Source organism: Ammospiza nelsoni, chromosome 20 (assembly GCF_027579445.1).
Source record: "Ammospiza nelsoni isolate bAmmNel1 chromosome 20, bAmmNel1.pri, whole genome shotgun sequence".
NCBI lineage: Eukaryota > Metazoa > Chordata > Aves > Passeriformes > Passerellidae > Ammospiza > Ammospiza nelsoni.
The window spans coordinates 11067092-11093481 of record NC_080652.1 but is presented as its reverse complement, the minus strand read 5'-3'; the positions used below and the strand labels follow the sequence as shown (position 1 = coordinate 11093481).

Sequence of the window (26390 nt, the reverse complement as noted above, 5' to 3'; positions counted from 1 at the left end):
ACCACTGGCATTTCAAAGGAAAGGTCACAGCCAGCCAGTGGGAACCAACAGTTGGCATCTCACTGGCTTCACCCAAAATCACACTGGAAAGGCCCCAGAGAGCACAGCCCAGGGAGTGTGGATCCTTTGGACCTCCTGGATCCCCAGATGATTTCTGTGCCCACATGGGCACTGCCAGCTGTTTGATCCCTTGCCATCAGTGCTGGCAGCTCCTCCCTGTACCAGCACTGATTCCCACAAAGGCAGTCAGCTGTCTCCTTAGGGCAGCTCAGCTTCTGGAATCACCTCCATTCATACATCTGAACGTAAACCAGAGATGACAGAGTTCCTGGACTTAAGAGGTGTCTGTCCAGCACGTGAAGACCTTGGCAAGCAGACATACAACCTTGGGATGGTTGGATGGCAAAATCCCAAAGCACTTTTAATGCTGGTAAATCTCTCTAACAAGCAGCTGAGCAAAGGGCGAGTTGTTTTGTGCCATTTGGGCAATGCTGTCACTCTGGGTTAGGTTGGTTTGGGAGAGGTTGCAGTTCTGTTTACACTCAGTCAATTTAAAAAATCAGCTCAGGTGCATTTTAGGGAATGTTCCTTACCAGTGAGTAAACCCTGAGCTGCCACCCTCAAGGAACATCTTTCACACAACCCTTCCCAGCACATGGGCAAGCAACATGTTAATCTTTATAAATCAAATATTTGCCAAATGGAGTAGAAGCCATGTGTCTGAGCAAGATGTACTGAGAAATGGAACAAAGCACAGAGCGTGTCAGAGATCACTCAGTCGTGTGCAAATCTGTCCCTTGCAGAGTTATCCCTCAAAACAGCATTCCCCTGGCCCAGATGTACATGTTATTCTCCTCCAGTCTCTTTTTGTCCTGTTTGCTGTTTGCTGCTCAGAACTGACACTCTCTCTAACCCAACTCCTCCTCACTCAGTTTAGTGTCACCCAAACTTTCATCAGCACCAGTTCTGACCCCAGGCAGGGTTTCCCAAGGGCTGACTCAGGAGGCACCACTAGAAGAGATGCAGACTTACCTCCCTACCCAGCACTGTGAGTGTGTCACACCACTGCCATATCACGATTATTTTACCCTTTCACACATCTGAATGTTTCACAAGCTGCTGCTGCTGCGGGTTCTCCACAAAAGGAGATTCATCAGCACTCAGGGAGCAATTAACCCCGCACTGCAGTGCTCAGGCCATGGCACAGCTCCTGCTCCTGCTGCCAGGGAGCCCTCAGGGCAGGAGATCCCATCTCTGGCACTCCAAGCAGGCTCTTACACATGCTGCCACCCTCACACGGATCAAGCAGTGCCTGGAAAAGCCCAGCCAGCTCTCCCAGCCCCTCTGGACGCAGGCACAGGTCAGCCCCTGGCCCCACACTCCCCTGCCCAGCAAACAGGTCAGTGCCTGCACAGCCACCTCTGATGGCCAGGGAGCAGCCATCAAGAGCCCAGCTGGGACCTGGCATGGCAGCTGCCATTTCCCATCCACAGCTTTCTTCAGGGACCCAAGGAGTTCCTCACCTGCACACTGCAGGTCTGCACTGATGTGATTTTATGGCCAGACACACACATCTTTTGCAATGCCATTATTTGTCTATTTGTCTCAGTTTCCTCTCCCCTTCTCCTTTCAGGTCTGTCACATCAGGGTTGCCCAAACCTCCTGATGCTACAGGCTTCCCATCCAGAGCCTGGCAGGTGATGGAAGCTGAGGGGAGAGAGCACAGGTCACAGGCAGAGCAATACCTCCCCAGGGGGACAGAGTGGCCCATGGAGGTCTCAAGAGCCTGCTTGTAGCAGCCACCTCCTCACGCAGAACATGAACAGCTCTCCTCAGTCCCAGCGTTCACCCTGGGCACATGGAGCTGATAGCAAGGAGAAGGTTTTCCTAATTTTCCTCTGGCTTTCCTGATTCCTGTGTGATGGAAGAACACTGCACCAGGAGAAAAAAATGTTTGAGACTTGCTGAGCAAATGAGTTCCTTTCTAAGAGCTGCTCCCTCCAGGCTCAGGGCTGGTCACAAGCAGCCACTGACACCACTCGTGTCACACACTACCTGTGTCACACACCACGTGTGTCACACACTGTGTCACACACTACCTGTGTCACACACCACGTGTGTCACACACTGTGTCACACATTACCTGTGTCACACACCGCTTGTGTCACACACTACCTGTGTCACACATTGTGTCACACATTACCTGTGTCACACACTACCTGTGTCACACACTGCCTGTGTCACACACTGTGTCACACATTGTGTCACACATTACCTGTGTCACACACTGCCTGTGTCACACACTGTGTCACACATTGTGTCACACATTACCTGTGTCACACACTACCTGTGTCACACACCGCTTGTGTCACACACAGCTTGTTTCACACATTACTTGTGTCACACACTGCTTGTGTCACACATTACTTGCGTCACACACCACTTGTGTCACACACTGCTTGTGTCACACATTACTTGTGTCACACACTACCTGTGTCACACACTACTTGTGTCAGAGCCTTGCAGCTGCTTTGCTTTCAGGGCCCTTGTGGGGTCAGTCATTTGGGAGACCTTTAAACATTCAGAGTGCAAGGTATGGAGTCCCCAGTGTGGAACTTGCATTAATTAGTAAAAAATCTTGTCTGTGGAGGCTGCTGCTCATTCCTGGTCCTGGCTGAGCAATGCAGAGCTGCCAGAACTCTGCAGCCCTTGAGTGCAGAACCTGCCTTGATTTCATCTCCTGTGGTACACTGACATCTCAGCTGAGAAGAAGGTTTCCTCTGCAACCCCACACTCACATTTCTAATGCAAAGGGTTCTATTCCAGTGCTATTTTGCTTTCTAACTTGTTTGTAGAGTTAGATTTAACCAGGGTTTTATTTTCCTGTTTTTGCTTCTCAAATGCCCCCAAGTCTCAGCGAGGTTTGTTTCAGCAATCTCATGTGGACATGCCAGCCTTAATCTCACTCTTGCAGGCCCTTGCCATTGTGTGGGATGAAAGCCCAGCACAGAGCCTCCCCGTTAATTGCCAGCCCTCTGTTCCCAGTGACAGGTGTATTGTCTGGAGGAACAGACCCAATTGTGTCCCTGCTCTGTGGGACATCAGCTGCTGATATTCCAGAGCCTTTCAGGGAGCTCGGGCTGCTTTTTTAGTGCCTTCATTTACAAATCTGTGTAGCCCAGAAACTTAATAGAAAAAACAGGAGCTGCCTGTATTACTCATCTTTTAGGTGTTGCTTTTTTTCCTCAAGCTAGCTACTCCTAAATCTCCCATCCTCCTACCAGCAAGACAGGGCATTTGGTTCTGATTCTCTTTGAAACCCTAAATCTGTCTGATACCTTTTTTCCATACTTTTCTAATGAAGGGGGTTTGCTGGTTTAACCAGACACCCACTGTGCATCTGCTCGAACCTGGAATGACAGCTAGGAAAACCTCTGCAAACAGTCATTTCTGTGAGGTGTCAATGTGCACAGGCTGAGCCATCGTGGGGAGATGTTCCTGTCCTCTGGAGGCCCTGAGGAACACCCTCAGCAGGGATCTGGACTTGGGGGACAGTGGCTGTGCCTGCTTTATCGAGTAAAAAGGGGAGTCTGGTGCTCAGAGTGAGGAAAGGCAGCAGCAAGAGAGCTCCTGAGAGATGAGAGAAAACATACAAGAGCAATATCAGCCCCAGATTGCATCTGTCTTTCCCGTTTTTCACATGAAAGGCTAAAGCTTTCCATACGTGGCTGTTGCACAGCAGCAGAGCTGCAGCCACCAGAAACACAGCAGACCAGTCAGCAGATGGCCCAGCCTCTTCTGCAGGAGCCTGGCACAGAGAAACCATCTCTGCTGGCTTTCATCACGCCAGCCACCAGGCAGGAGGGTCTACAAACAACTGGCAGAAGCAGTTCCACACCACTTTACAGGAGCACAGATGCTGAGCAAGGGGAAGCACGTTGTGTCCAGCTGAGCCCGGGGTCTCCACAGCTTTGGAGCTCAGATAACTCAGGTGGGCATTCCCAACCTGGACTGGGAATCCCCCCTCACGTGCCTTCTGCTGCCATCCTGTCCCATGGAAGGAGACAGTCTGCTCTCACATCTACACCCCTGCCAGAGGCTGCTCCCATTCAGAAAATGGCTCTTCAGGAGCTCTGTGCAGGTTCCTCCCCATCTCACCTCTTGTCTGCTCCGGCTTCAACCTCTTCTTTCCATTTCAGAGTAATGAGGGCATCCTCTTGGACTCAAATCAACACTCCATTTCCTCTAAGGAATTTAAACATGTCAAATAAGTCTGCTTTTGGGAGTTTCAGTTGCAATGAAGAGGATCCCAGTAAGCTCACCTTCTGTCCTGCCTGGGCAAACACTCGCTCCATTAGCTTTGGTTTAACCACAGGTTGGTAAAGTTTGAGTCTGTCTAGTTCTGATGCTGTCAGAATTGTATTGAAATTCTTCTGACAGATCCTTGGCTTGCAGCTCGTTAACAGATCGTTGTTGAGGCGAGATGTTTGAAATTAGAGCGGTTTGGAGCAGGAGAGACACATGGTGCATTCATTCTCTGGTTCAGCCCTTCTCTCCCTGCCTGGCTGCACTCCTGACACAAGTTCACCTTGGGACATTGCAGGAGCTGCTGTTTGGGGGTCAGGAACACACACCAGCCAGGAGTGTGCTGGCATGGGCACCGGGCACAGCCTGGTGAGGGTCAGGAGCACCACCAGGGCTCTCCCTCCTGGCCAGTTTGCTTTGCCTCTGACCAGCTCTAATGAAACCTGTCCTGGGCAGGGCTGGTGGTGCAGAGGCCAGCCTCACCCTGTAAGACTTGGCTTTTCCAACTCCTTCATTCTAGAGAGCAAAAAACTGCTGGTGATTTCCTGTAGTCACCCTGCAACAGCGTGTTTGCCTCTCACACTGCAAGAGCAGGTGCAAGCTTCGTGGAGGAGAACCATACTGAAGATCCTGTTCAACGTTCCAAGTTACCCAACGTGTCTTCAAAAGGTCCAAGAATTCAAGATGTCATTTGTCATTCACGCTTTGAGAAAGCACTGAACACAAAAGTGGGAAAGCAGGCAGGTGTCAGTGCAGGCACCAAAATACCTGGGAGTCTGTACATGACACACAGACAGAGCTCAGCACCTGCTGAGATAGCACCAAACATTCTCCCATCCCAAGCAAGTTTTAAAAAACATGTCTGGGGTGCTATTTAACTTCCCTGTCAGATGTCTTGTAGGATGACAAACCTGGATTGCAGCTTTGTTAAGGCTAGAAACAGATTTCAGGACTGCTTTAAAAAAATATAAAGGGAAAAGTTTGCATTTTTCAGGTTTGGGTGCAGTTCATTGCAGCAAGCTGAGGTGAGCTCTGAGGTGTGCAGCCCTCTGAGTGTTCCCAGATGTATAACCAGCACTTTTTTAGAGATGGGATCAGAGCATTAACAATTAATTGGACCTGGCACTCTCCGTCCCAGTGTTTATTCTTCTTATGGACTTTTGAACTTGCCCAGCTTGTCAGAACAGCAGCATCCTCCAGCCCTGCACGAGAGGGTGCCCAGGGACGCCTCCTGTCACCCTCCATGGCCTCAGGGACACCAAGGGGCTCTGGAGGCCATCAGCAGACACTGCTGTCTGCAGCCACACCAGCATTGCTGTGTACAATACTTTGCTATACAAATACAGCAGGTGTGGAAAAGCCCATGGCAGACGATCAGAGAAGATTTTATCCTTCACACCATCAGTTGTATCTCCACCAGTGGCACTGGAAACAGGCATCCCAGGCAGCAGGGGGAGAGACAGGGCTGTGTGAGACCCTGAGGCAGGCGTTTCCCTGCAGTAGATGGGGCTGGTGGAGCACAGGGCGCCTCGGGAGCAGGGAGGAGAGGCACCTGCACATCTGCAAAGGGCCAGCCCCGCGTACCTGCAGGGTGGGAGAGGCTCTCTGCCTCTGGAAGGTAAAACAATAATTGTGGGACATCTGCTTGGTTGTCAAGGACCAAAAGGGAAATAAAGCTGTTGTCCCCTCTAGCTAAAACCTGCTGTTTCCTTTTCCCCAGACTCCCCACCACCAACTGCTCCACAGTTTACATGCCAATCCAATTTTGATGCCTGTAATTCACCCCAGAGACTGTTTATTTTAACTTTATCAAGTGAAGAGAAAAACAACTGTGTTAGAATGAAAAAAGAGCATCTGGCAGCAGGATATTCTGTCTCTCAGACAGTTTCCCAGCTTTACTGGTGCACAAGAACATGGGATTTCAGTTACCCAAGGGCTGAAAGGAGGGGAGAAGAGCGTGCAGAGCACAGGTTCTCTGGGTGTTTACTTGAAGGATGGTCCTGCCTGGTCTGGTGGCTTTTTTCTGCAAGACTGGCACTGGGGTTTGGATTTCTTCCCCGTTTTTGTTCTCTCCCATTGGCAGGTGTTTTTGAGCATTGGAGGGAAAAGTAGACATTGCCCAGTAGCTTTGCCCACCCATCCCGTTTTTGTTGTTCATCTGGAGAACACCCTGATGGAGAACACTAATTTTTCAATAATTAGGAGGGACAGTGCAGACATGCAGGTCTGGTTTGACTCAGGGGACCCTGGGTTCATTTTCCTGCAAGAGAAAGGGTGTCAAATAATTAATATTTAATATTTTGAACAAAGGGCACTTTATTTTTTTAATCAATGAGGTTTTTAATTTCAGACACTTATAATATCTAGAAAGCAAATGTGCGTGAACTTTGGAAAACTCTCACTCTGCCTTGCTTTTTGCGCATTCTTTCTGCAGATGTTCCAGAAGTTCTGCTCTCTGTGGATACATCTGAGCATTCCTTTAATGGTTCGGGACACCGGAGGAAATGTTAAACTGGACGCTGGATGTAGTTTATTCAGAAAGCACTAAATTAATTTTAGCGACATACAGCAAAACTCCTGCAATTTTGAAAATGGTTTTTTGTTTGGCTGGTTGTTTTTTTTTGCCACAGAACGATTCCATTGCCAGCACGTCGGCTTGGGGTCGGCTTGGGGTCGGTTTTGGGTCGGTTTCGGGACGGTTTTGGGTCCGTTTCACGCCCCGGCCAGCCCCGCCCGTCTCTGCCCCGCCCTTTCAGGCCCCGCCCATATCTGCCCCGCCCATCCCTGCCCCGCCCATCCCTGCCCCGCCCATCCCTGCCCCGCCCATCCCTGCCCCGCCCATCTCTGCCCCGCCCATCTCTGCCCCGCCCACCCCTGCCCCGCCCATCTCTGCCCCGCCCATCCCTGCCCCGCCCATCCCTGCCCCGCCCATCTCTGCCCCGCCCATCCCTGCCCCGCCCCTCAGCGCGCGGCCCCGCCAGGCCCCGCCCCTCAGCGCGCGGCCCCGCCGCCATTTCGCTGCCCCGGAAGCGCTCGCGCGCCCCCCCTCCCGTGCCCGGCGGAACATGGCGGCCGTGTCCGTGGTGCGCGCGCCCGCCGGCGGCTTCAGCTTCGACAACTGCGCTCGGTGAGGCCGGGAGCGGCACGGGGCCGGGATGGGAGCGCGGGGCCGGGCGGGGGAGCGGCACGGGGCCGGGAGGGACCGCGGGGCCGGGCGGGGGGAGCGGCACGGGGCCGGGAGGGGACCGCGGGGCCGGGCGGGGGGAGCGGCACGGGGCCGGGAGGGGAGCGCGGGGCCGGGCCGGGCGGCGGAGGCGGCACCGTTCCGCCCGGCCCCACCGCCCGCTGTGTTGCAGGAACTCGCTGCTGGAGGCCGAGCTCGCCCAGAAGGGGCTGCGGGTGCCCGCGCCGCGCAAGACCGGCACCACCATCGCCGGCGTCATCTTCAAGGTAAGGCGGGCGGCGGCGAGGCCGGGCCGGGCCCGCGGCGGCGGCTCCGCGCTGCTGAGTCAGCCCCGGTGTGCCCGGCCCGTACCGACCCGGCCCGCTCCGTCCTGGCCCCATCCCGGCCCCCGAGCTGCCCCCGGAGGAGGTCGCGGCCTGGGGAATAATTCTCCCTTCCTGCAGGATGGCGTCGTCCTCGGAGCGGATACGAGGGCAACTGAGGGGATGGTTGTTGCTGACAAGAACTGTTCCAAAATACACTTCATTTCCCCTAATATCTAGTAAGTGTTACAGTGCTTTGTTGGGTAGTAAATTGTTTATTGGGTACGTTATTGCGTATTGTTGGTACTTGGGCTTTTAGCGTTGTTCTTTACTAAGAGCAAATACTAAGCTCAGTTTCAAAATGATGTTTTATTAGCAAAGCTTCGGGGTTTATGGCATTCCATTTACACTTAAGCGGGCTCTCTTGTTTCACACTGTCTGTGTGAGAACTTAATTCCCTCAATTTTACAATGAGAAAGTTTCTGCTTGTTGCCTGAAGCATGGAGGTTCCTGTCTCCTTTTGCTCACTTGCTGATGACGTTCCTCAGCTGCTGCGGTGCGGGCACAGCTGCAGACACCGAGATGACCACTCAGCTGATCTCCTCCAACCTGGAGCTGCACTCCCTGTCCACGGGCCGGCTCCCACGAGTGGTCACTGCCAACAGAATGCTCAAGCAGATGCTCTTCAGGTAACTGGGGGGTTTCTTGTTCATCCCCTGTGCTGGTAGAACCACCAAATAATGCTTAAGGAGTGTCCTATCTCAGCCTGCTTCACCTTCATAACTTCAGGACTTCTTTCATAATTGTCCTTTGCTTCTTGGGCTTGTTAACTGAGATGGAAGAGAAATGGAGTCTGTGGTGTTTTACAGAATTATGCAGCAATCACACAACAAAAATAGAAGGGTGTTAGTTTAATACATAATCCCACCCATGAAAACTGCTGTGTATCCTTGTGGTGAGAAGTAACAGAGTAATGTGCAAGCTTATAAAGCTGGGAGTGGTTTGCAACAGAATCACTGCCTCGGAAAGTCTGCTGGACCCTGAAATAAGCCATATTTTAGTACATTTCTCACTCTATTGCCGCCAGCTGGTGAACGCAGCCTGTTCAGTGCAGGGCTGCAGCCGCTGGCTGGGGAGCAGTTCCCAAGCCCTGTATGCTGTTGAGCAGCCCCAGACTCACAGACAAACCTTGCTCCCAGGTACCAGGGCTACATCGGGGCCGCGCTGGTGCTGGGGGGCGTGGACGTGACGGGCCCCCACCTGTACAGCATCCACCCCCACGGATCCACCGACAAGCTGCCCTACGTCACCATGGGTGAGTGCTGCTCCGGGGCCAGGGCACGGAATGCCTCGCGCTGGTACCTACAGGGCTTTCACGTAGAGCCCTTTGTGTGCTGGGAGCTGGGTGGGCATCAGACCACAAAGATAGAGTTGTACCTGGGTTTATAAGGCAGGTGCACTGTTCTGTTGCCTCACATACGTGGGCTAGGATAAAGCTCAGCTGCCAGGAAACTGATATTGGGAATGTTGCTCTGTGTGTTCCACACCTTAAAGCACAAGAATTGTGGGATTCCCAAAATCTTGCTGAGAGAAAAAAAAAAAAATCCTAAGAAACTTGATTTGCAGGTTGTCCCAACTCCTGGCGTGTACAAATTCACTTGGGGAACTTGTGTATTGTTTGGAAGACTTGGGTTATTTTAAAAGGAAGCTTGTGTTTGATATAGCCATGGAAGTGTAAGGAAAAGTTCAAATAAATATATCACAGAACTAATCTGAAAACCAACTGTGTCAGATTAGCAAATCAGCCCGTGCCTGGTGCAGCTTTTGAGCTGCTTCTGTGGTGGGGAAATACACATTTATGGATTCTCATTAATATTTTCTGTTTCTGGCTGGCATCTTTGGCTAGAACAGCTGCTCAGGAGGCGGCGGAGGTTGCTGTTCTCGCGGGTAGCGGTGTAGCGAGGCCGGGCTGATGAACGCCCGCAATTAGCGCCGGGCCGGGCCGGGCTGGGCGCTGCGGCGGCCGCTGGGTGGCGCCGGCGGGCCGGGCACGGCGGGCCTGCCGCGTGACGTCATCGGGGCCGTGAGGGCTGTGGGGCCGCGGAACCGGCCCGAGCGGGGACATGGAACCGCAGAACCGGCCCGAGCGGGGACATGGAACCGCAGAACCGGCCCGAGCGGGGACATGGAACCGCGGAACCGGCCCGAGCGGGGACATGGGGCTGCAGGGAACCGGCCCGAGCGGGGACATGGGGCTGCAGGGAACCGGCCCGAGCGGGGACATGGGGCTGCAGGGAACCGGCCCGAGCGGGGACATGGGGCTGCAGGGAACCGGCCCGAGCGGGGACGTGGAACCGCAGAACCGGCCCGAGCGGGGACATGGGGCTGCAGGGAACCGGCCCGAGCGGGGACATGGAACCGCGGAACCGGCCCGAGTGGGGCCATGGGGCTGCAGGGAACCGGCCCGAGCGGGGACATGGAACCGCAGAACCGGCCCGAGCGGGGCAGAACGGGGCTATGGAACGGGGCCATGGGGCTGCAGGGAACCGGCCCGAACGGGGCCGTGGAACTGAGCCAAAGGGGACCATGGGGCTGCGGGGAACCGGCCTGAACGGAGACATGGAACCGGGCCGAACCGGGCTGTGGGAACCGCTCTGCTCTCCGCACATGCTGGCTTTCCTGCCTCAGTTTTAAAAGCTTTACATCGCGGCCTGTCAGGAAATGCTGGCAGCTCCTCTTTCCCTCCACAAAAATAGCACAGTAGCAGGCTTAAGTTCAAACGAGGGGGCCGTAGAATATCAGAGGGTTAAGTTCCGTGTAGCTTAAACTTCAGTTTGCTGCAGGCAGTACCAGGTGTGTGTGGTTCTTTTTGGCCACGCTGTCAGACAAAGCCCCTCTCAGCATCAGGGTCCTTCACCTTCCCCCCCCCTGGTGCTCTAATAAAAAATTAGGTAATGCATATAGGTAAAAGATAGAATTGAGACAGCAGAAAAACTATGAAAAGTCAAATTTAAGATAATAGTTGGAAATGTATTTCAGTTACTTAGACTAATCTCCTGGTTTTTGGGGTATTTTATCCCAAATGTTCAAAAGGCGGTTTATTAAATCAGGGAAGGTGTGTATGGCCAATTAACTTCTGGAAATTAAATAGGAAAGGTGGTTGAGAAGTTGAGTTTTATTTTGGTGTGCCAGTCTGTCTGGATGGACAGTGGTGTCCCGCCTTGCAGGAGAGATTTAAAGGGTACACAGTGCTTACTCAGGAGCGAGAACATCAAATTTAACTGTTTATGCTGACAAAGGACAAAATTGGATTTCAGCAAACGATGCAAGATTGTCTGATTGCTTGGCTTGTCTAGGAAAGCTTCTGGCCAAGGCTTATAATGAAATGCATGCATAAAATTAAAGCACTTGAAGTGTGTAGTTGAGCTTTCGGAAGCAGGCGGAGTGCTCAGGAGTCTCTGGTGGCCGGAGCTGCTCCCCTGGTGCCAGTGGTGCTTCATATTCATAAATCAGCTCTTCATTGCAGTGGCAGTGTCGTGCTGCAGAGCAAGAACTCCCACTGCTGGGAGCCAGCCCCCAGCCAGGAGCCAGCTGAAAAATGATCCCAGTCCAAGGGGCTGCCGAGATCACAGAATTCTTACCTGGGATGAGCAGCAAATTGAATAACAATGAGTGCCTGTGAATAAATGCCCTGTCAGGGAGCCTTGGCAGTGATGGATGAGCAAGTGCTCAATGTTGCTCTCCAAGCTCAGCTCATCCTCTGGTGTGGCAGCAAACAGGTCCTTGGGTGAGGAGATGGACTGTACCTGGCAATGAGAACTTGTCTTCAGTGAAGGTTCTGCTGAAAAGATCCAGTGCATCTGCTTTAGAAAAGCTCCTGCAGTTCTAATTCACAGTGAAAATTATTGTGAGCTGCACTTTGCTATGTATCAATAATTATCTTTCACTTAAAATCAGTACTGAAGTGGCACAACTGCTTGAGTGAAGACCAGATGGAATTTTTAAAGTCATTTTATTAGAGTTGCATGCAGAAAATTTAACACCTTGGTTGGCAAAAATCAGGAAAGCACCAGTGTTACTTAAAAAAGAGAACAGTAAATTCTCTTATAATTTCCTAACTTACCTGGTGCATACTGAAAAGCATTTGCCTCAGAGTAGTTCAGCTTCTGTAGTTCTGTAGAATTTGTTTGCAGTCAATATTTTTATGTATGTAGGTATTAGATTAATGCTTCCTGAATATTTGGTTCTGAGTGTAGCTTACTGCAAATATATGCAAAGTAAATTCTTTGGAATTGAGATGGCATTTTTTACTTGATGTTAAGTGTAAGCATTCTTAGAAGATAGTGGATTTTAAAGATCTGAATGGATTTCTTCCTGAGTGCTATATAATACAAATAAATTATGACTTTGCTAATTATCCTTTACACATTATCACACAGCTTTCCTGGAGGTTTTAATGGATTTGGGGTTGAGCTGCTGCTGAATGTGACCTGGTGGTGGCTCACCGTGTGTATGAGGTGGGGAATCCATCCCAAGTTAATGGATGGTGTTTTGCTGTGTTTGGATTTTATCCTTCTCCAGACTTTATGTTTGGGAATTGTGAGGCTTGTTTCTGCATAAAGGCAAAGCATGCTTGTTAAAAATGAATTATTGGTGGCCACTGAGTGCACGGACAAGAGAGCAGCTGTTTCCCCACACACAAACAAGTTCTCCATAGACCCTTAATATCCAAGTTTTCTGTGTTTTTATAGGAGCTGCAATAAGAAAACCGTGCTTGCAGTGTTTACTTAAGTTCCCAGTTTTATTGCCCGCTCTCCTGTCACAATGCAGCTTTCAGGAGGCAGCTGGAGAGGCTGGAACATTGTGGGGCTGTTTGGAAGGCCAGTGGGCTGGGACAGGGATGCTTAGCTGTGCTGGCAGGCTTTTGCTAAGGGAAATTTGAAATGTAATTTAGGATTTATAAGCACCAGAGAAAAAATGAAGCAAGTCTATTCAGCTGTTCCAGCTTCCTGTTCTGCTAGAACCTCCTTAGAATCTTGGTTTTCAGATGTAAATGTCTCCATGTAGGTTTAATTAAGTTAAGACTTTAAACAACTCTTTGAAAATTTACATTATAGGACTGTCTGGATTTATTTATTTAAGGTTGATAGTAGATTTGGCATTTATTTGTGTCTCGGTAACATAGTGAGATAAATAATTAAGTGTAATTCTTTATGTATAAAGGATTTCATGTACTGTAACACAAAATTCTGCCAGCCTTTTTAATTTTTCTGGTTTTTGTCTCTAAGTTACTGATTTCCTGCCCATAGTTCTTTTGGGAACTTCTTAAAAGGAGCTGGAGGAATTCAGTATGAGCCATGTATGCAATTGTGTTGTCAATAATTATTTATTTGTCACTAGAAGTTTTAAGAAATTAAGATCACTTTTCCCCAAGTAAATAGCTAATGTAGTAATTTTGGTCAGATATTACATTTTGAGCTTTCTTTTTTTGCACTTTTTCTCATCTTTGTACTCTGATTTTGTAAACCTTTCCCCAAGAACAGGGTTGTTTCCAGCTTTGAGGCTTCCCACTCAGCTCATGGTCGGCCTTCATTTGGGAATAGCAAGAATGTGGGCTTGGTTTGAGACCATAGCCCAGATTTTTTTCCCCTCTCATTAGAAATATTCCTGTATAATTCCAGAAGAATTATTGTTTTATTGTTCAGGTTCCTTTATTTGTTTTGGCACATGCTTTGACCTTGTTTGAAGGGTCACTAAAATTCCTTTTATTTGTGATTTGTTCTGTGATATCAGCTGTTTGCATCAGCAGTTCAGTTTTGCTATTAGTTGCTTTAAAATCTTCTTTATTCTCAGTTTCAGCATTTAAAAAATGGAGTTGTGTATTGCTCCAAGGTGTAAATGAATAGTCATTGCCTGCAATACAAGTGCACACTTAGAGTGTCCTACTGCTTATAGATGTGATGTATTTGGTACTGTAAAGGTAATGATCCTCAACCACAGCAATATTCTGTAACAGGAATATCTGTCATATTCATCAGGATTACCATGTTCATTGATTTGTGTCTGTAAATCTGCTGTTTCAACCCTTTAAATTTGATCTATAATTGGACCTCCTTAAATGGTTCAGCTAAGGTAGTCTGTATTTTCTCAACAGTGTCACTGTCAGCTTCTCCTTTTTCATTATACATTCAGCAGACTTGATAAAATCAGCAGGACACCTCATTTGAAACTGTTTAATCGCTGCCTTTTGCTTTCACTAAACCATTGAGGTGGTCAAGCGATATACACAAATCATTTTAAATAGGAAATATGGCTTTCTCTGTGACCCAGCTAAACAGATAGCACTATGCAAAACAAGTTAAAAAGTAATAAATGCCAAAAAATCTTCTAATTGGAGTAAAAAATTGCAGGTAACTTTATTCACTCCCCAAAAGTAGTGCTCTCTGAAATATGGGTAGGGCCACCGACAGACAAGAAAATCTTCCTGAAGGCTCACTCTTTCTAAACAAAGCAAGTTTACAGTTTCAAATAGTACCATCCTGCTTTTTGTGTATAAATGTGACAAAAAGCACATTTATAACCCTGCAGTCACGGTGCTTTGGGCAGAGATGGCTCCTGTTCCATCACTGCACTTGTACTTGGTCCTTTCTGGAGAGGAACGTTAAACTCTGCCTTTGTCTCTGCCACTTTGTTCAGCTGTTATTGCTCATTATTGTAAAAATAATGGCACAGAGCAGGAGCACAATTAACTGTTTAACTGCAGGGGAAATGTGCTGGTGGCAGCAGCCCCTGCCCTGTCCCACTGCTGGGCTGCTCATCCCCAGCCTTGGAGCCATCTCCTCTCTCCTGCAGGAGGGATGGAGGAGTGGGGACTGCAAACCGTGGCATTCCCCTAAGTCTCTGTTTCTAACCCCACTTTTGTACCTTATGTTCAGGATGGTGAGGAGGAAAGGCAGGCAGCATGGGTCTGTGCCCAGAGCTGTACCCCAGATTAAATCGGGTTCTCACTTAGTGTACACACTGTACCGTGCACAGAAGCTGTGGTGGGCTTGGTTTGTTTGTGCTGATGAGATGTAGTGTATTTTTCTCTAAAGAAGTGCCAAACCTGAATGCACTGGCTGAAGGGCTGTCCTGGTGTTGTCCCACAGGTTCTGGATCGCTCGCGGCCATGGCGGTGTTTGAAGATAAATACAAACCCGACATGGAGGTAAGTCCTGGCTTTTTGAACCTCAGCCTTTCTTCTCTCAGCAGTCCTCATCACATAAGAATTTAGGAGGTTTGAAACTGTTAAAATTAAATAAATATGCTCTGGTGTTGCTGCACTTAAAATGTACTAATGTCAGCTTTCTGCAAAGCTGTACAAATTGACGGGTAAAATAAATAAATTTGCAAGAAGCTGTATATATGTATGGGAGAATGTGTGATTTGAATGTAGGTGAAGGCTTTAAAAACATACAGCTTACTGGTTATAGTTTACTTCAGCAATTTACCAGCCTTTGCACAGTCAATATTTTTGTTTTTCTGTCTTTTCTGTCCTTCTATCCATCTCTCTCAGTCTTGAAAAGAGAACGCATCTAAAAGTCTTCAGATGCTCCTCATTTTTGTAATGCAGCTGATGTGGGTCAGTGATGGTCCTATAAATCCTCAGTTCTTCTCTACAAAGCTGGTAAATGAAGTTTAAAATGTGAGATGATCTCCTGTACATCTCCTGACAAATCACAGTGTGCAATTCCAGCAGATGTTTAAAAAAGCAGTCAACTGCCCCACCTTGTTTTGAGAAGTTTGCCATTAGTTAATTGCTTCAGCATTAGTATAAAGCAGTTCTCCAGTTATCCCAGGCACCTCCTGTCAGTACCTAAGCAAGAGTTGTAGGTGTGCAAAGTTAGGGACAACAGTGGGATCAGGATTGCTGTGATTTGGGCAGCATGTGAAGATGCTGGACTTCTGGCCTGCAGCGTATTTACAATTGTTATCAGAAATACTGGAGTATGTGTAATGGGCTCCCAGGTGTCTCTGGGAAGGATCCTCACACCAGATGGCCGATAGAGCCACGAGACAGAGAGGAAGGCTCTGTTTTTCCCTCTCCCCTCGTGCTGCTGCAGCGATGAGAGTCTCCTGTGTGACTGTGCACTTGGCATGTGTGCCATCCGCTGCAAACACGGACTGCAGTCCCTGGGAGCAGCAGCTCCAGCACAGCACTCCTCTTTCCAAGATACAAATGGCAAAGAGCTGTGCTGTGCAACTAAAGTTTTCATTTATTCTCAGCTAGCTTTCAAGCTTAGATTTTAAGTCATTTCTTGTGTTAGAGCAACCAAAAAAGGCACCAAAAACCTGTAAATCTCTAAATTTTCCTATTTAGAAAGGTCATCCTCATTAAACTGTCTTCACACACAACCATAAGTGGCAGCAGATAGTCACTTATAACAAGCCTGTAGAAATGCAGCCTACCAATTTGTTGAAATAGATATTTAGATCTTTGAGACTTGCATGCACCTTAACCCTTCCTTTGGTTTTCCTGGGTAATCTGTTTTCTAATAACAGTTCAGGAATTGTATTAACCAAACCAGCAAAGTTTTATATGGTAAAGTTCAATGGTACTCAAACACTTTCTCATATTCTGTTATGGCTGTGAGTTTGTATTTACATTCCAAGTCAGATGTGGGATTTTTTTTTCAATTAATTAATAAAATAACAAATATTTCTATTGAAATGAATCCAAATTAAATATGAAATATGCTATGCATATTTTACATAAAACTGGCTACAAAATGGCAATGAAGATAAAATTGCTGGAGATTCATTTAATAAAATTGGTAGAAAATTATTTTTTTCTGTCAAGATCAATGCTCCTTTCTTTTGCACTAATTGTCAGAATAGCTTGCTAGGGCTACTGGAGGGTAGTGGTGTGCTTCAAGACCATCACATCACAGAAAAATGATTCAAAGGCAAACTGTCCTGCACCCTCTGGTATCAACTTGCAAATTAGCATCTGGAATGTAATTAAACAAGCTTAATGAAAGTAGCAGCTGAATACTACTGGAAAAGACAATCAGCTTTTTTGCCTCTGATATATATTCTGTACTATTGAAGCTGATCACCAAATGCATCGTGTGAGCACAGTTAAAAAAAATTAGCATTTATTTGAAGAATAGGAACTGTTTTTCATTCTGTTATGCTTTTGGCATGCACTGGTGTCCCAGGAGAGCCATGCCACAGCAGATAGTGCACAATATTTATAAATCCATGACAGGCAATAATAGCAACTTGAAAAATTCTTTTGCTAGAATTTCAAGTTGAGAGCTGCCAAAAGCTGAGAGGATCAAATCTGCAGTGGCAGCTGCTGTGCCCTACAGTTAGAATCATAGACTTTGAAGATGCTCAACTAAAAAAAATAAAAAAAAAAAATAAAATAAAAAAAGACTGCAGGCTTAGCCAATTTTTGCAGGTTTCTAGAGCCCTGGCTCTCTGCCTTTTGAAGATGAGTTGCTGAAGCTTCTCCCAGTGCCTGAGGCATGCTAACACCAGCAGGATGTGTTTTTTTCCATAGACTTAGTGTGTCTTCAGATTTCAGTAGCACATGCTTTGTCAGTGCCAGCTGTGATGGTCCTTCCCTGGCTGCAGTGCTGGGAGAGGATCTTTCCCCCCCGTCCTTCAGGGGAGCTCTGGAGATGGATGGTGACGTCCCCGAGTGCCACTCGCGAGCCTGATTTATGGAGGCAGGGTTTGTTTGTGGGGAAGGAGGGCTGGCCTCTAGAGGAACCATTATAGATCGCTGAGGATGGGAACACTTTCAGCCCTGAAGGCCTCTAGATGCTTCAAAAATGTAATGCCAAGCACCTAACTACTGTGGAACAATATTAATCTGTCATGTGGGCAGCTATAGATCTGCTTTAAAAAACGTAAGTGGAAGAACAGCACATCTAATGGAGTGTTTCCAGCTTAGATCTTTCATTGGAGCCAATTTTTCTTCCAGTAGACTCACCACTGGTTTTAAACCTTACAGTCATTTTGTAAATGCATTTGTGCCTTCTGGTGTTAAACAATAGCAAAGAAATACTTTGAGTCAGTGGATATGGAAAGCATTGTGAGCTGGGGAAAAAAGTCTACAGTATTAAATGCTGGAATTCTGCATTTATGTGTCCTGTGGTGGTTGAATTCCTCAGGAGATGGGGAGGGGGATATATTTTCTTCTGGTATTTGATTTCTGGTGTTTGAAAAGTAGAAGCATTTTGTCTGTAGAATTACTTGATGCTCAGTGGGGCTACGTTGTAGACTTCTTGTTTAAGCAAGGAAAGGTTGCTTGTAAGTTCATTTCTTTTCTGTATTTCATCAAAACAACCAGGTTTAATAAAAAGAGGGTCCAAAAGGAAGAGAATCAGAAGCCTCAGAAAACAGAACTTTTGCAAAGAAAAGAAAGTAAATCTTGGAGTAGCAAGTTAGGAGAAGAACTGGTGGAAGACAGGAGATAGGAGACAGTCTGACAGATATTTATTTCTAGGATAGATCACCACAAAGGTGTGAGATTATACTTACAGTCATTTTGACCATTTCTTAAGTGTGGCAGGAAATCAAGTGGTGCTGAATAAAAACAAAAATACCCTGGAGGGTAAGAAAGATGAGTAAGAGAGGACTGTTCTGAGGGTGTTCCACATGGAGCACAGACCTCTCGGTGCTGCAGCAGCTGTGCTGTCCCAAAAGCTGCAGCTGGCTGTCCCCTGGTGTGCCTCAGTGACCCGCCTGCAGTGGGGGCTTTGGCTCACCTGTTTGGGTGGGACCTGCATGGGCTGGGAGCCATCTGGTGAGCAGTTTGGCGGGCACGTTTGGGAGGAGAGGTTTTTGAGGCACTTCTGAGTAGCCCCTAAGCCATAAGTGAAGTAGCTGAGGAACAGAGAGCTTTCCTCAGGATGCTGCATGTGCTCTGGGATCTTTGCAGTATCGAAATGCAAAGTAGCCTAATGCAGCTTTTGCTGTGCACCTCTAATTTCAGTAAAAAAATGCATCAGGCACAAAATATGAAAACGTAACTTTCTTCCATTTTTAAGCAGCTGACACACAGATCCTTCAAATGTTCTTGTGCTCACATTTCCTTCCTACATTTCCTGTCCCTCAATGTGGTAGAATTATTTTTGTTTATGAACTAGTGACAACAATGCTGAGCTATTTTTGGGATCTGTCACAAGTCTCTGATGTGCAGCAGTAGTTGTCTCCGTGGCCCTGGTGCTGTGTGACAGGGAGGGAGCGGTGACAGGCTGCAGATGAGCCCGGTTCATTAGCGATGGTGATCAGCTCTGGGCTCAGGTGTGGCAGCCGCGCCAATCCCGCAGCTGCCACTGCTGCTTTAATGACTCTGCAGGACAGTCGCCACTTGCTGCGAGGTTTGTGGGCTCCACTCTGGCAGCAGACAATGGAGATCAAGCCAGACTATGGGAGTTAGGCTGGAGAGCCTGCCTGAGATACTTGAACCCCTGTTGGTGTCAAACACGGAATTAAGTAAATGGGGGGGGGGGAGATGAGACGAAATCTGACTTGGTGAGCAAAAATCAGGACTTTGTGTTTCTGTGCCTGTGTATTTCATTATCCAGTGACAGCAACTGAGGCTGTTAGTGGCATATCTTCACTCCTTGCTGCCAGAGCTTTGTGGCACTGCAGTTTTCAGCTTTCCTGACATAGCTGTGTTCGTGTCTCCTGGAGACAGGGATTTCCATGGGTAAATATCAGGTCTTAGTGCATACAGTCAGCCAGAAAATAAAGGCTTATCATACCTGTTTCTTATTGTTAGGTTAGATCACAATTATCCCGTGGCAGCCTGGTTTCTGCCTGACATGTTGGACAGTTTGTACTGTTTTCATCATCTTTCACAGAACTGCGCCGTGGATCGATTTCCTTTGTGGAACTAGTGTTAAACAGGAAATCTGGGCTGATTTGGAATATGCCGGCTAGGTATGCCCTGGCATGGTGGGATTGCAGGAGAGGTGTTTTGTGGGGTGCTTTCTGAAGGAATGAAAGCCTGGTTTGTGTGCTGAAGTCGGGGGGACACTGCCGGCAGCACCAGTCTGAGATCCCAGGGATACCCAGCAGTGCTGCCTTCCAGTTTGCTGATTGCAGACTGTATCAAGGGAAATAAATGTTACCTTTGTTTAAATTGGGCCTTGCTGCATGTCAAAGAGCAACAATTTCTTCACCTTTATGAAAGTAACAGTTAAACTTTGTCCGTAATAATGTAGACAAGCTGGCCAGAAGCAGGGCTCTGTGTTAAGGGATCATTTCACGGCACAGGGTAGGGGGAGGGCAGGTAATTATTTTTGATGCATTTCTCAGGAGCAGGTGTTCCAGTTTAAATTGTTCCAGTTTGTATATCTCCCATAACTGCAGAACGCAGGCAAAATGTCCTGGAAGATATTTCACATGGCACGCAGCCCGAGCGCTGCTCCCGCGGTGAGGCCGGCGGGGCTGAGGGCAATTGCTGGGAAGGAGGAGGAGGAGGAGGGAGCCAGCCTGGCCTTTATGGAGCATTTTGGTGTGTTAGGAAGGATATATTACCAGAGGGCCCAAGGCTTCTTTTCCAAATAAAACATTGACCTTCATCCCCTTCCATCCTTTTGTCAGAGGTAAAGCAGTGGTCTGATGGGCAGAGTTTGCTTTATTTGAAGCCAGACATGTTATTGCTTGATTTTTTTTTTTTTTTATATACAGTAACATAAAGTAACTTTAACCATAGTGTTTTGCAGGGTTTGCATATCTGGGTGGCTGAGGGTTGGTGTGTTACTGCAGAGCAGCACAGAGGGGCCAGAGGAGGAGCTGCAGCCTGGCAGGATTTACAGCTCTGGTGCTGTTAAGCCAGTTCCAATTTTGAGAATCAGTTCCCTAAAATCCCATGAACTTTACTAAGTGATGGATTGAATGAGTTTTTGTAATCATTCTTAGTTCAGAGAATGGGAATAGTGTTAAAAGAAATCCCATAGTTGTGAGAAGAGCTTGTAATTTAATTCTGTGCCATCGGAAATATGGATTGTGCTAATCCCCGTGTAGGGAATGACATACAGCAACTAATGTTATTGAATAGTAGTTCCGAATCATAGAAGTTTCTTGTCTTGGCAGGTAATTTGGCATAAATTGTTAATGTAAATCCAGGTTAGTGGGGAAGACATTATTTTACTAAAAAAGATAAACTGCTGATTAATTCAGTATAGAACTCAATTACAAATTGAAAGTGTCTCTGCGGGACGCCAGTACCCTAAAGACAGCAGATGTTGAATTGATACTCCAGCATATTTCACCCTGGTATGAAATATTAACGTGGTTTATTATACTGGTGGTGTATGATATCAGAGAGGGGGTGGGGATGAGCCTGCGCTCACAGGCAGCTTCCTCAGAACAGCAAACTGTTATCTCTGACAATAATTACCAGGGACCACTGAGCAGTTTATTTGAAAGTTCTTAGCAGAAGATGGTTAGAAAAATAAGCATTTACTGACACTTCAGTCACAATGAATCCAAACATAAAACACATAGGTCTAATTAAAAAAAAAAATTTAAAAGAGACAAGTTCCTTATTCTTGGTCATTCCTTATTCTAAGGCAGGACTGGAAATGCTCTTTTTTGGTGGGGGGAGACTTGTTAAACCTGAGTGGTTTGAAGGACACATGCCAGCCCCTTTCCTGACAGCCAAACCAAATCTATTCTTGCTGTTGGAGCCTTCCAGCCTCCCCTTAGCAGAAACAGAAAGTCCTTTGCTTCTCAGGTTTGTTCTCTTTGGACTTAGAGCAGACTTCAGCATCTCTTGCAGGTACAGACTGATCTCCACCCCAGCCCCTCACTCCCCATACACTGCTGATTCTCTTCCAGACTCTAATTATGCTGCTCTAGGTGCTTATGTCCTTCAAGAGGTTTTGCTTTCTAGCCCCAAATTCCCAACACTCCTTTATCGATTTATTTTTTGTTGCCATTGTCCTTCCTGAAGCTTCTGATTTTTTTTCTTCACTTCCCACATAAGTCTTGGGGATTCTCATTTTAAGTAATATCAACTTTTTATGTGATAGTATTTGAAAAAATCTCATTGTAAAAGACTATTATGGTAAGTATTTGCATTTGTTTATTCTTACAAAAATACTTGTTTATGTTGATATTGTACTGATTGTGCATTGCATTTCAAATCTTTCTAAGAATTGCTTTGGAAAACTGCACAATGTATTGCATCTCTAACAGCATCCTGATGACCTGCAGAAAGGGTTAATTTTATTTTGGTAAGAGAAAAAAAAATCAGGAATTTCTAAAATTTTAAAATCTGGAAAAAACATCTCCTGTTTAACTTGCTTGTGAAGTTACAAAATGTGAGGAAATAGTGTTCACAAAGCCATTCCAGCTGCTCCCTTTGCTGCTAGAGCATAATGATAAACTTGTTTACAGGTTATTCGTGAAGACAGTATTAATACAATGTAGAAGTAGCCTCATCTCCTGTAGGAAAGTCTCTTTTTTCCTTCAGTGGCACTTGAAATTTGGAAATTGCTCAAGTGAGCAGAGAAAGTTGATCCAAGTCATATACAAGAATAATGTGTAAAAGTTGCTCCTTGGTGCTGTTTGGGACTCGTGGCACAGCAGCTGTGAGAGGCAATCCATCAGCTCTGAGTGTCTGCAAACTGCAACTCTCCAGATAACAGGTTTAAAGTAAAGATTTAATACAGCCTCTATCTACTGTGATGTTGCAGTGACAGTTTAAAACTCATTCTCTAAATCTCAGCAGACTTTATAGCCAGCAGTGGGCCCATATAAAGCTTAATGGCATTACAACACATAAATCATCTTTTAAAGATGCTACCAGTAGCGCCAATATTAAATGCAGACAATTGTCTGCGTTATAAATAATTTATCAAACGGCGTTTCAGATGAGCCTTCCTCGCTGAGTTATTTATTTTAGCCTTTGCTGCCCTGCTCCTCAGGCAGGCCCTGCAGGGCTGTGGTCAGTGGAATGAAGCCGTCCCCCAGCTCCGTGCTGACCGTGGCAGCGCCGCCGCCAAGCGCTGCCGTTTGTCAGGCGCGGGTAAATGGAGCTGCACATTGGAGCCAGGGGACACATCGTGGGCTCTGGGATGGGGACAGACAGATCACCCCATAAAGTGCTGCTTGTCACCGCAGCCTCGCCGTGCACTCCATCACTCGGCTGTAATCTCATTTAAGGAGCGCTGGGGGCCCCAGAGGAGGATATTCCCAGTTAGCTTGGTCTTTGCAACCATAAAGCACGAAGTGCTCCTTTTATATACTCTGAACTTTTAGGGTTTTTTAAGATTAATTATTATAGTGACTCATTGAGGGCCCTGGACTTGAGACTGTGTCAGCACTTTCCTGCTAACCCCTTATTTTGTGACTGTAAGTGGCAGTCCTTGCTGAACTCCGTGCAGGATCTCTGTAAGGAATACTTGGGGTTTTTCTTGTGGCTCTTCTGTTCAGCTTTGTAAATTGTCAGAAGAGGAGCAGGAAGCAGCACTGAGGCAGGGTTTTCTAATGACAATTATTCCATGTTCACAGCCTGAGCTGCACTGTGTCAGTGAAGGAGCCGAGGTTACAGCCTGGGCTCTCTGTGCAGTGGCTGCCTCAGTGCAGTTACAGCTCAGCTCTTCCAACTGCACTTTATTAGGTATTTTTTGAACTATTTTGATAATATGATAGAGTTCATTTTTCAAGCAAATCAGATTTAAATTAGAGGAGTCTGTGAGGTTTGCAGTGTTGACTTAAAAGGATGCAATTAAAAGGAGGAGTGGAACAAACTCCACCTATCTGCTGTAGTTTTCCTAAGCTGCTTTTCTTACACCTAACCCTCATATAGCTTAAAATTACTCTGCTTTTGCTACCACTTAGTTCTTAGACCTACACATACTTCTTTGGTTTATTTCACTATAGTACTAAAATAACCTTTGTCTGCAACAAATTATTGACAGTCTTATGTCAGTTAAGTGAAGAATTACTTGCTTATCAGGATTTTATTGCCCAAAACACTGAAGGAAAGGTACAGGAATTATTTTTGCAGCATGGCTGTATTGTTCTAGTCAGCTCGGTAGGAAGCATAATTCAATTTATTATTTTTTATAAAGAGTAATAGTTGTGAGACTGGGAGTGAAGTAAGAATTGCTGCTGTTTCTGTAGTTTGGTGGAGGCTGTGCCCTGCTGCCATGGCTGTTGGCACAGGAATGCTGCCATTGCCACTGTCCAGAGGGGCAGCAGGGAGGGCAGGGCAGGCAGGAGGTCTGGGCTCCTTGAGCCACACTCGGGGCTGGAGCAGCTGCAGTCAGGGCTGAGGCCCCTGGCACTGCAGCCCCTGGCACTGCAGCCCCTGGCACTGCAGCCCCTGGCACTGCAGCCCCTGGCACTGCAGCCCCTGGCACTGCAGCTGGCACACACTGGCTGTGAAAATGAGGCATTTTCACAGCTGGTGCATTTATCAAATTCAGCGTTGACCTCATCTCTTGTTCCTGGTGTCTGGTGGCAGAAGATTATTCCAAGGTGTGAAATAGCAGCAAAGCAGTGAGGAGGGAGCCTGGCAGCCTCAGCATTCCAGCAGGATCTGCTGGGTGAGCTGAGCAGCCACTGCTGCACAACCTGGGGATGAGTCCACACCTGTGTCTCCATGGATGTGTGCCAGCCTTACTGTTTGTGTACTGGAATAGGCAGCTCTAGTTTTCAAGTAACACACCTTTGAGAGAAAGTAAGCGTCCACATTCTGTGGTTTGTACTTTCTAGGCTACTGAAAAGATTTGTGTACGTATATGGTGTGTGCATATGTCCATATACATATTTATATGTTTTCCTTGCATTCTGACCCCTTGGCCAGGTGACGGGCACAGGCTCAGTGGGGCTGAGGGTGCAGGATGTCCCCTTGCTGGGCAGGGCTCTTCAAGGCCTGTGGTGCCATGGGAAGGGTGCAGGGCTGGGCTGAGGGGCTCTGGCAGCGAGAACATGTTCTTTGACACAATTTAAAATGATACATCAACAAAGGTTACAGCAGGAGCTGAGGCCATGTCAGGTGGTTGCTGATGGCCCTAAGCTGAGTGTGGTGCTTTGCTGGTTTGGAATAGCCCCAGCCCTGCCCGGGAGCTGCAGGGGGAGCCAGTGCTGCTGGAGAGGCTGCCAGCCCCATCAGTGCTCCCCAGGCCTCCACAGCAGCACCAGGCATGTGGTACTGCTGAGGGGGGAATGTGATCTTACAGATCTGCTGTAATAGTCTAACGGATATTTTGATGACTTTGAAATGTTTCTTAGATACTCCTGACTGCTGTTGTGTAATATGGGCACTGTTGCACAGGGGTTCCTTTTAACTGGTAGCTGTGTCTTAGTTAGATCCATTATGTAGCAAAAGTTCCTCTTTTGTTTCACTTCAGTGGTACAAACGTAACAATCTCAGCATTTTGACTGCAGTGCAGGTGAGTGGAGGGTTGGTGTATCATCTATTGTTCCAAGGTCAGCCTCCACAGGCAGAGTCCTGGGAAAAGCCAGCACGGGGGCAGTGACAGCTTTTCCCTTCCCAGGAGGAGGAGGCCAAGCAGCTGGTGCGGGACGCCATCGCCGCCGGCATCTACAACGACCTGGGCTCCGGCAGCAACATCGACATCTGCGTCATCAGCAAGAGCAAGCTGGACTTCCTGCGGCCCTTCGACGTGGCCAACAGGAAGGGGGACAGGTGAGTGGGGCTGGAGCTCTTGTGGGGTCCCTGCTCTGCCTGGCAGGGCCTGTTTGCAGTAATGCCAGTTCTGGCAGTGTTCCCTGGCTGTAGAACTTTGAACTGCACACTGCAAAGGAGCGGCTGTAGCAGCAGCTGAACAGAGGCAAATACATTGGTGGAATGATTCTAGAGTTGCAAAAATAAGTAAATTCTTGTTCTTTGGTTTTTAGCACAAACGTCCCTCCCCACTTTGAGAGCCCACTGATTTCAATAACAACCCCTTCAGTTATGTGGCAGTGTTTTTGTGAGCAGTTTCCTGCAGTGCTGGTTTATCTGAAACTCTGTCAGTTAGTGCAGTCAGTACAGATTTTGCAGTAAGCACAGCTTCTTTACTTTGGACCTTTACAGGAAATGTCTAAAGCTGATCAGTTCTAAAATTTTAAATGCAAGTTTTCCTCTGTACCATCTTCAAGACTAATTTTCCCCCATTTCTTTACTAGGTTTGGTAGGTACAAGTGTGAAAAAGGAACAACTGCTGTTCTCACAGAGCATGTGGCACACCTGGAGCTCGAGGTGGTGGATGAGACCGTGCAAACCATGGACACATCCTGAGCCTGGTGGGTGCTCAGAGAGCAGCTGGTACAGAATAAAGAGGCTCTGCCCACTGTCTGTGTGTCTGTACCTGGTGCTGTTGCTGCTGCTTTTCCCTTCCTCCTTTAGAGCAGGTGGGGCTCGAGCAGCCCTGAAGGGCTCTGGGACTGACCCCAAGGGGAATGAGCAGGTGAGAGCTGTGCTCCCCTCCAGGCACCACCTGGCACTGGGGGCAGAAAAGGAGCTGCTTTGTTACCTCACTCCAGGAACAAAAACAGCAGGAGTAAAACTGCTCTGCAGAAGTCTAATTTGATACGTTTTGATTTAATAGAATGTAAGAAAAACAGTGAGCATTGGT

At 47.5% G+C, this 26390-nt stretch overlaps 1 protein-coding gene across 1 annotated transcript; it reads left to right on the top strand.

Annotated features, from left to right (window-relative positions):
• Positions 1-7293: 7293 nt before the first annotated feature.
• On the top strand, positions 7294-26122 carry PSMB7 (proteasome 20S subunit beta 7). Its single transcript, XM_059486218.1, has 8 exons — positions 7294-7432; positions 7662-7755; positions 7933-8030; positions 8340-8480; positions 8991-9106; positions 14940-14998; positions 25308-25459; positions 25942-26122. The coding sequence occupies exons 1-8, from the start codon at positions 7371-7373 to the stop codon at positions 26051-26053; spliced, it is 834 nt and encodes a 277-aa protein (XP_059342201.1). The 5' UTR covers positions 7294-7370; the 3' UTR covers positions 26054-26122.
• Positions 26123-26390: the final 268 nt, after the last annotated feature.

Excerpts from the sequence above, each read along its gene's own strand:
- PSMB7 (XM_059486218.1), top strand. The coding sequence starts at position 7,371 with ATGGCGGCCGTGTCCGTGGTGCGCGCGCCCGCCGGCGGCTTCAGCTTC. Across the intron at positions 7,433-7,661 it reads AGCTTCGACAACTGCGCTCG|GAACTCGCTGCTGGAGGCCG; the intron begins GTGAGGCCGGGA and ends GCTGTGTTGCAG. Across the intron at positions 9,107-14,939 it reads GCTGCCCTACGTCACCATGG|GTTCTGGATCGCTCGCGGCC; the intron begins GTGAGTGCTGCT and ends GTTGTCCCACAG.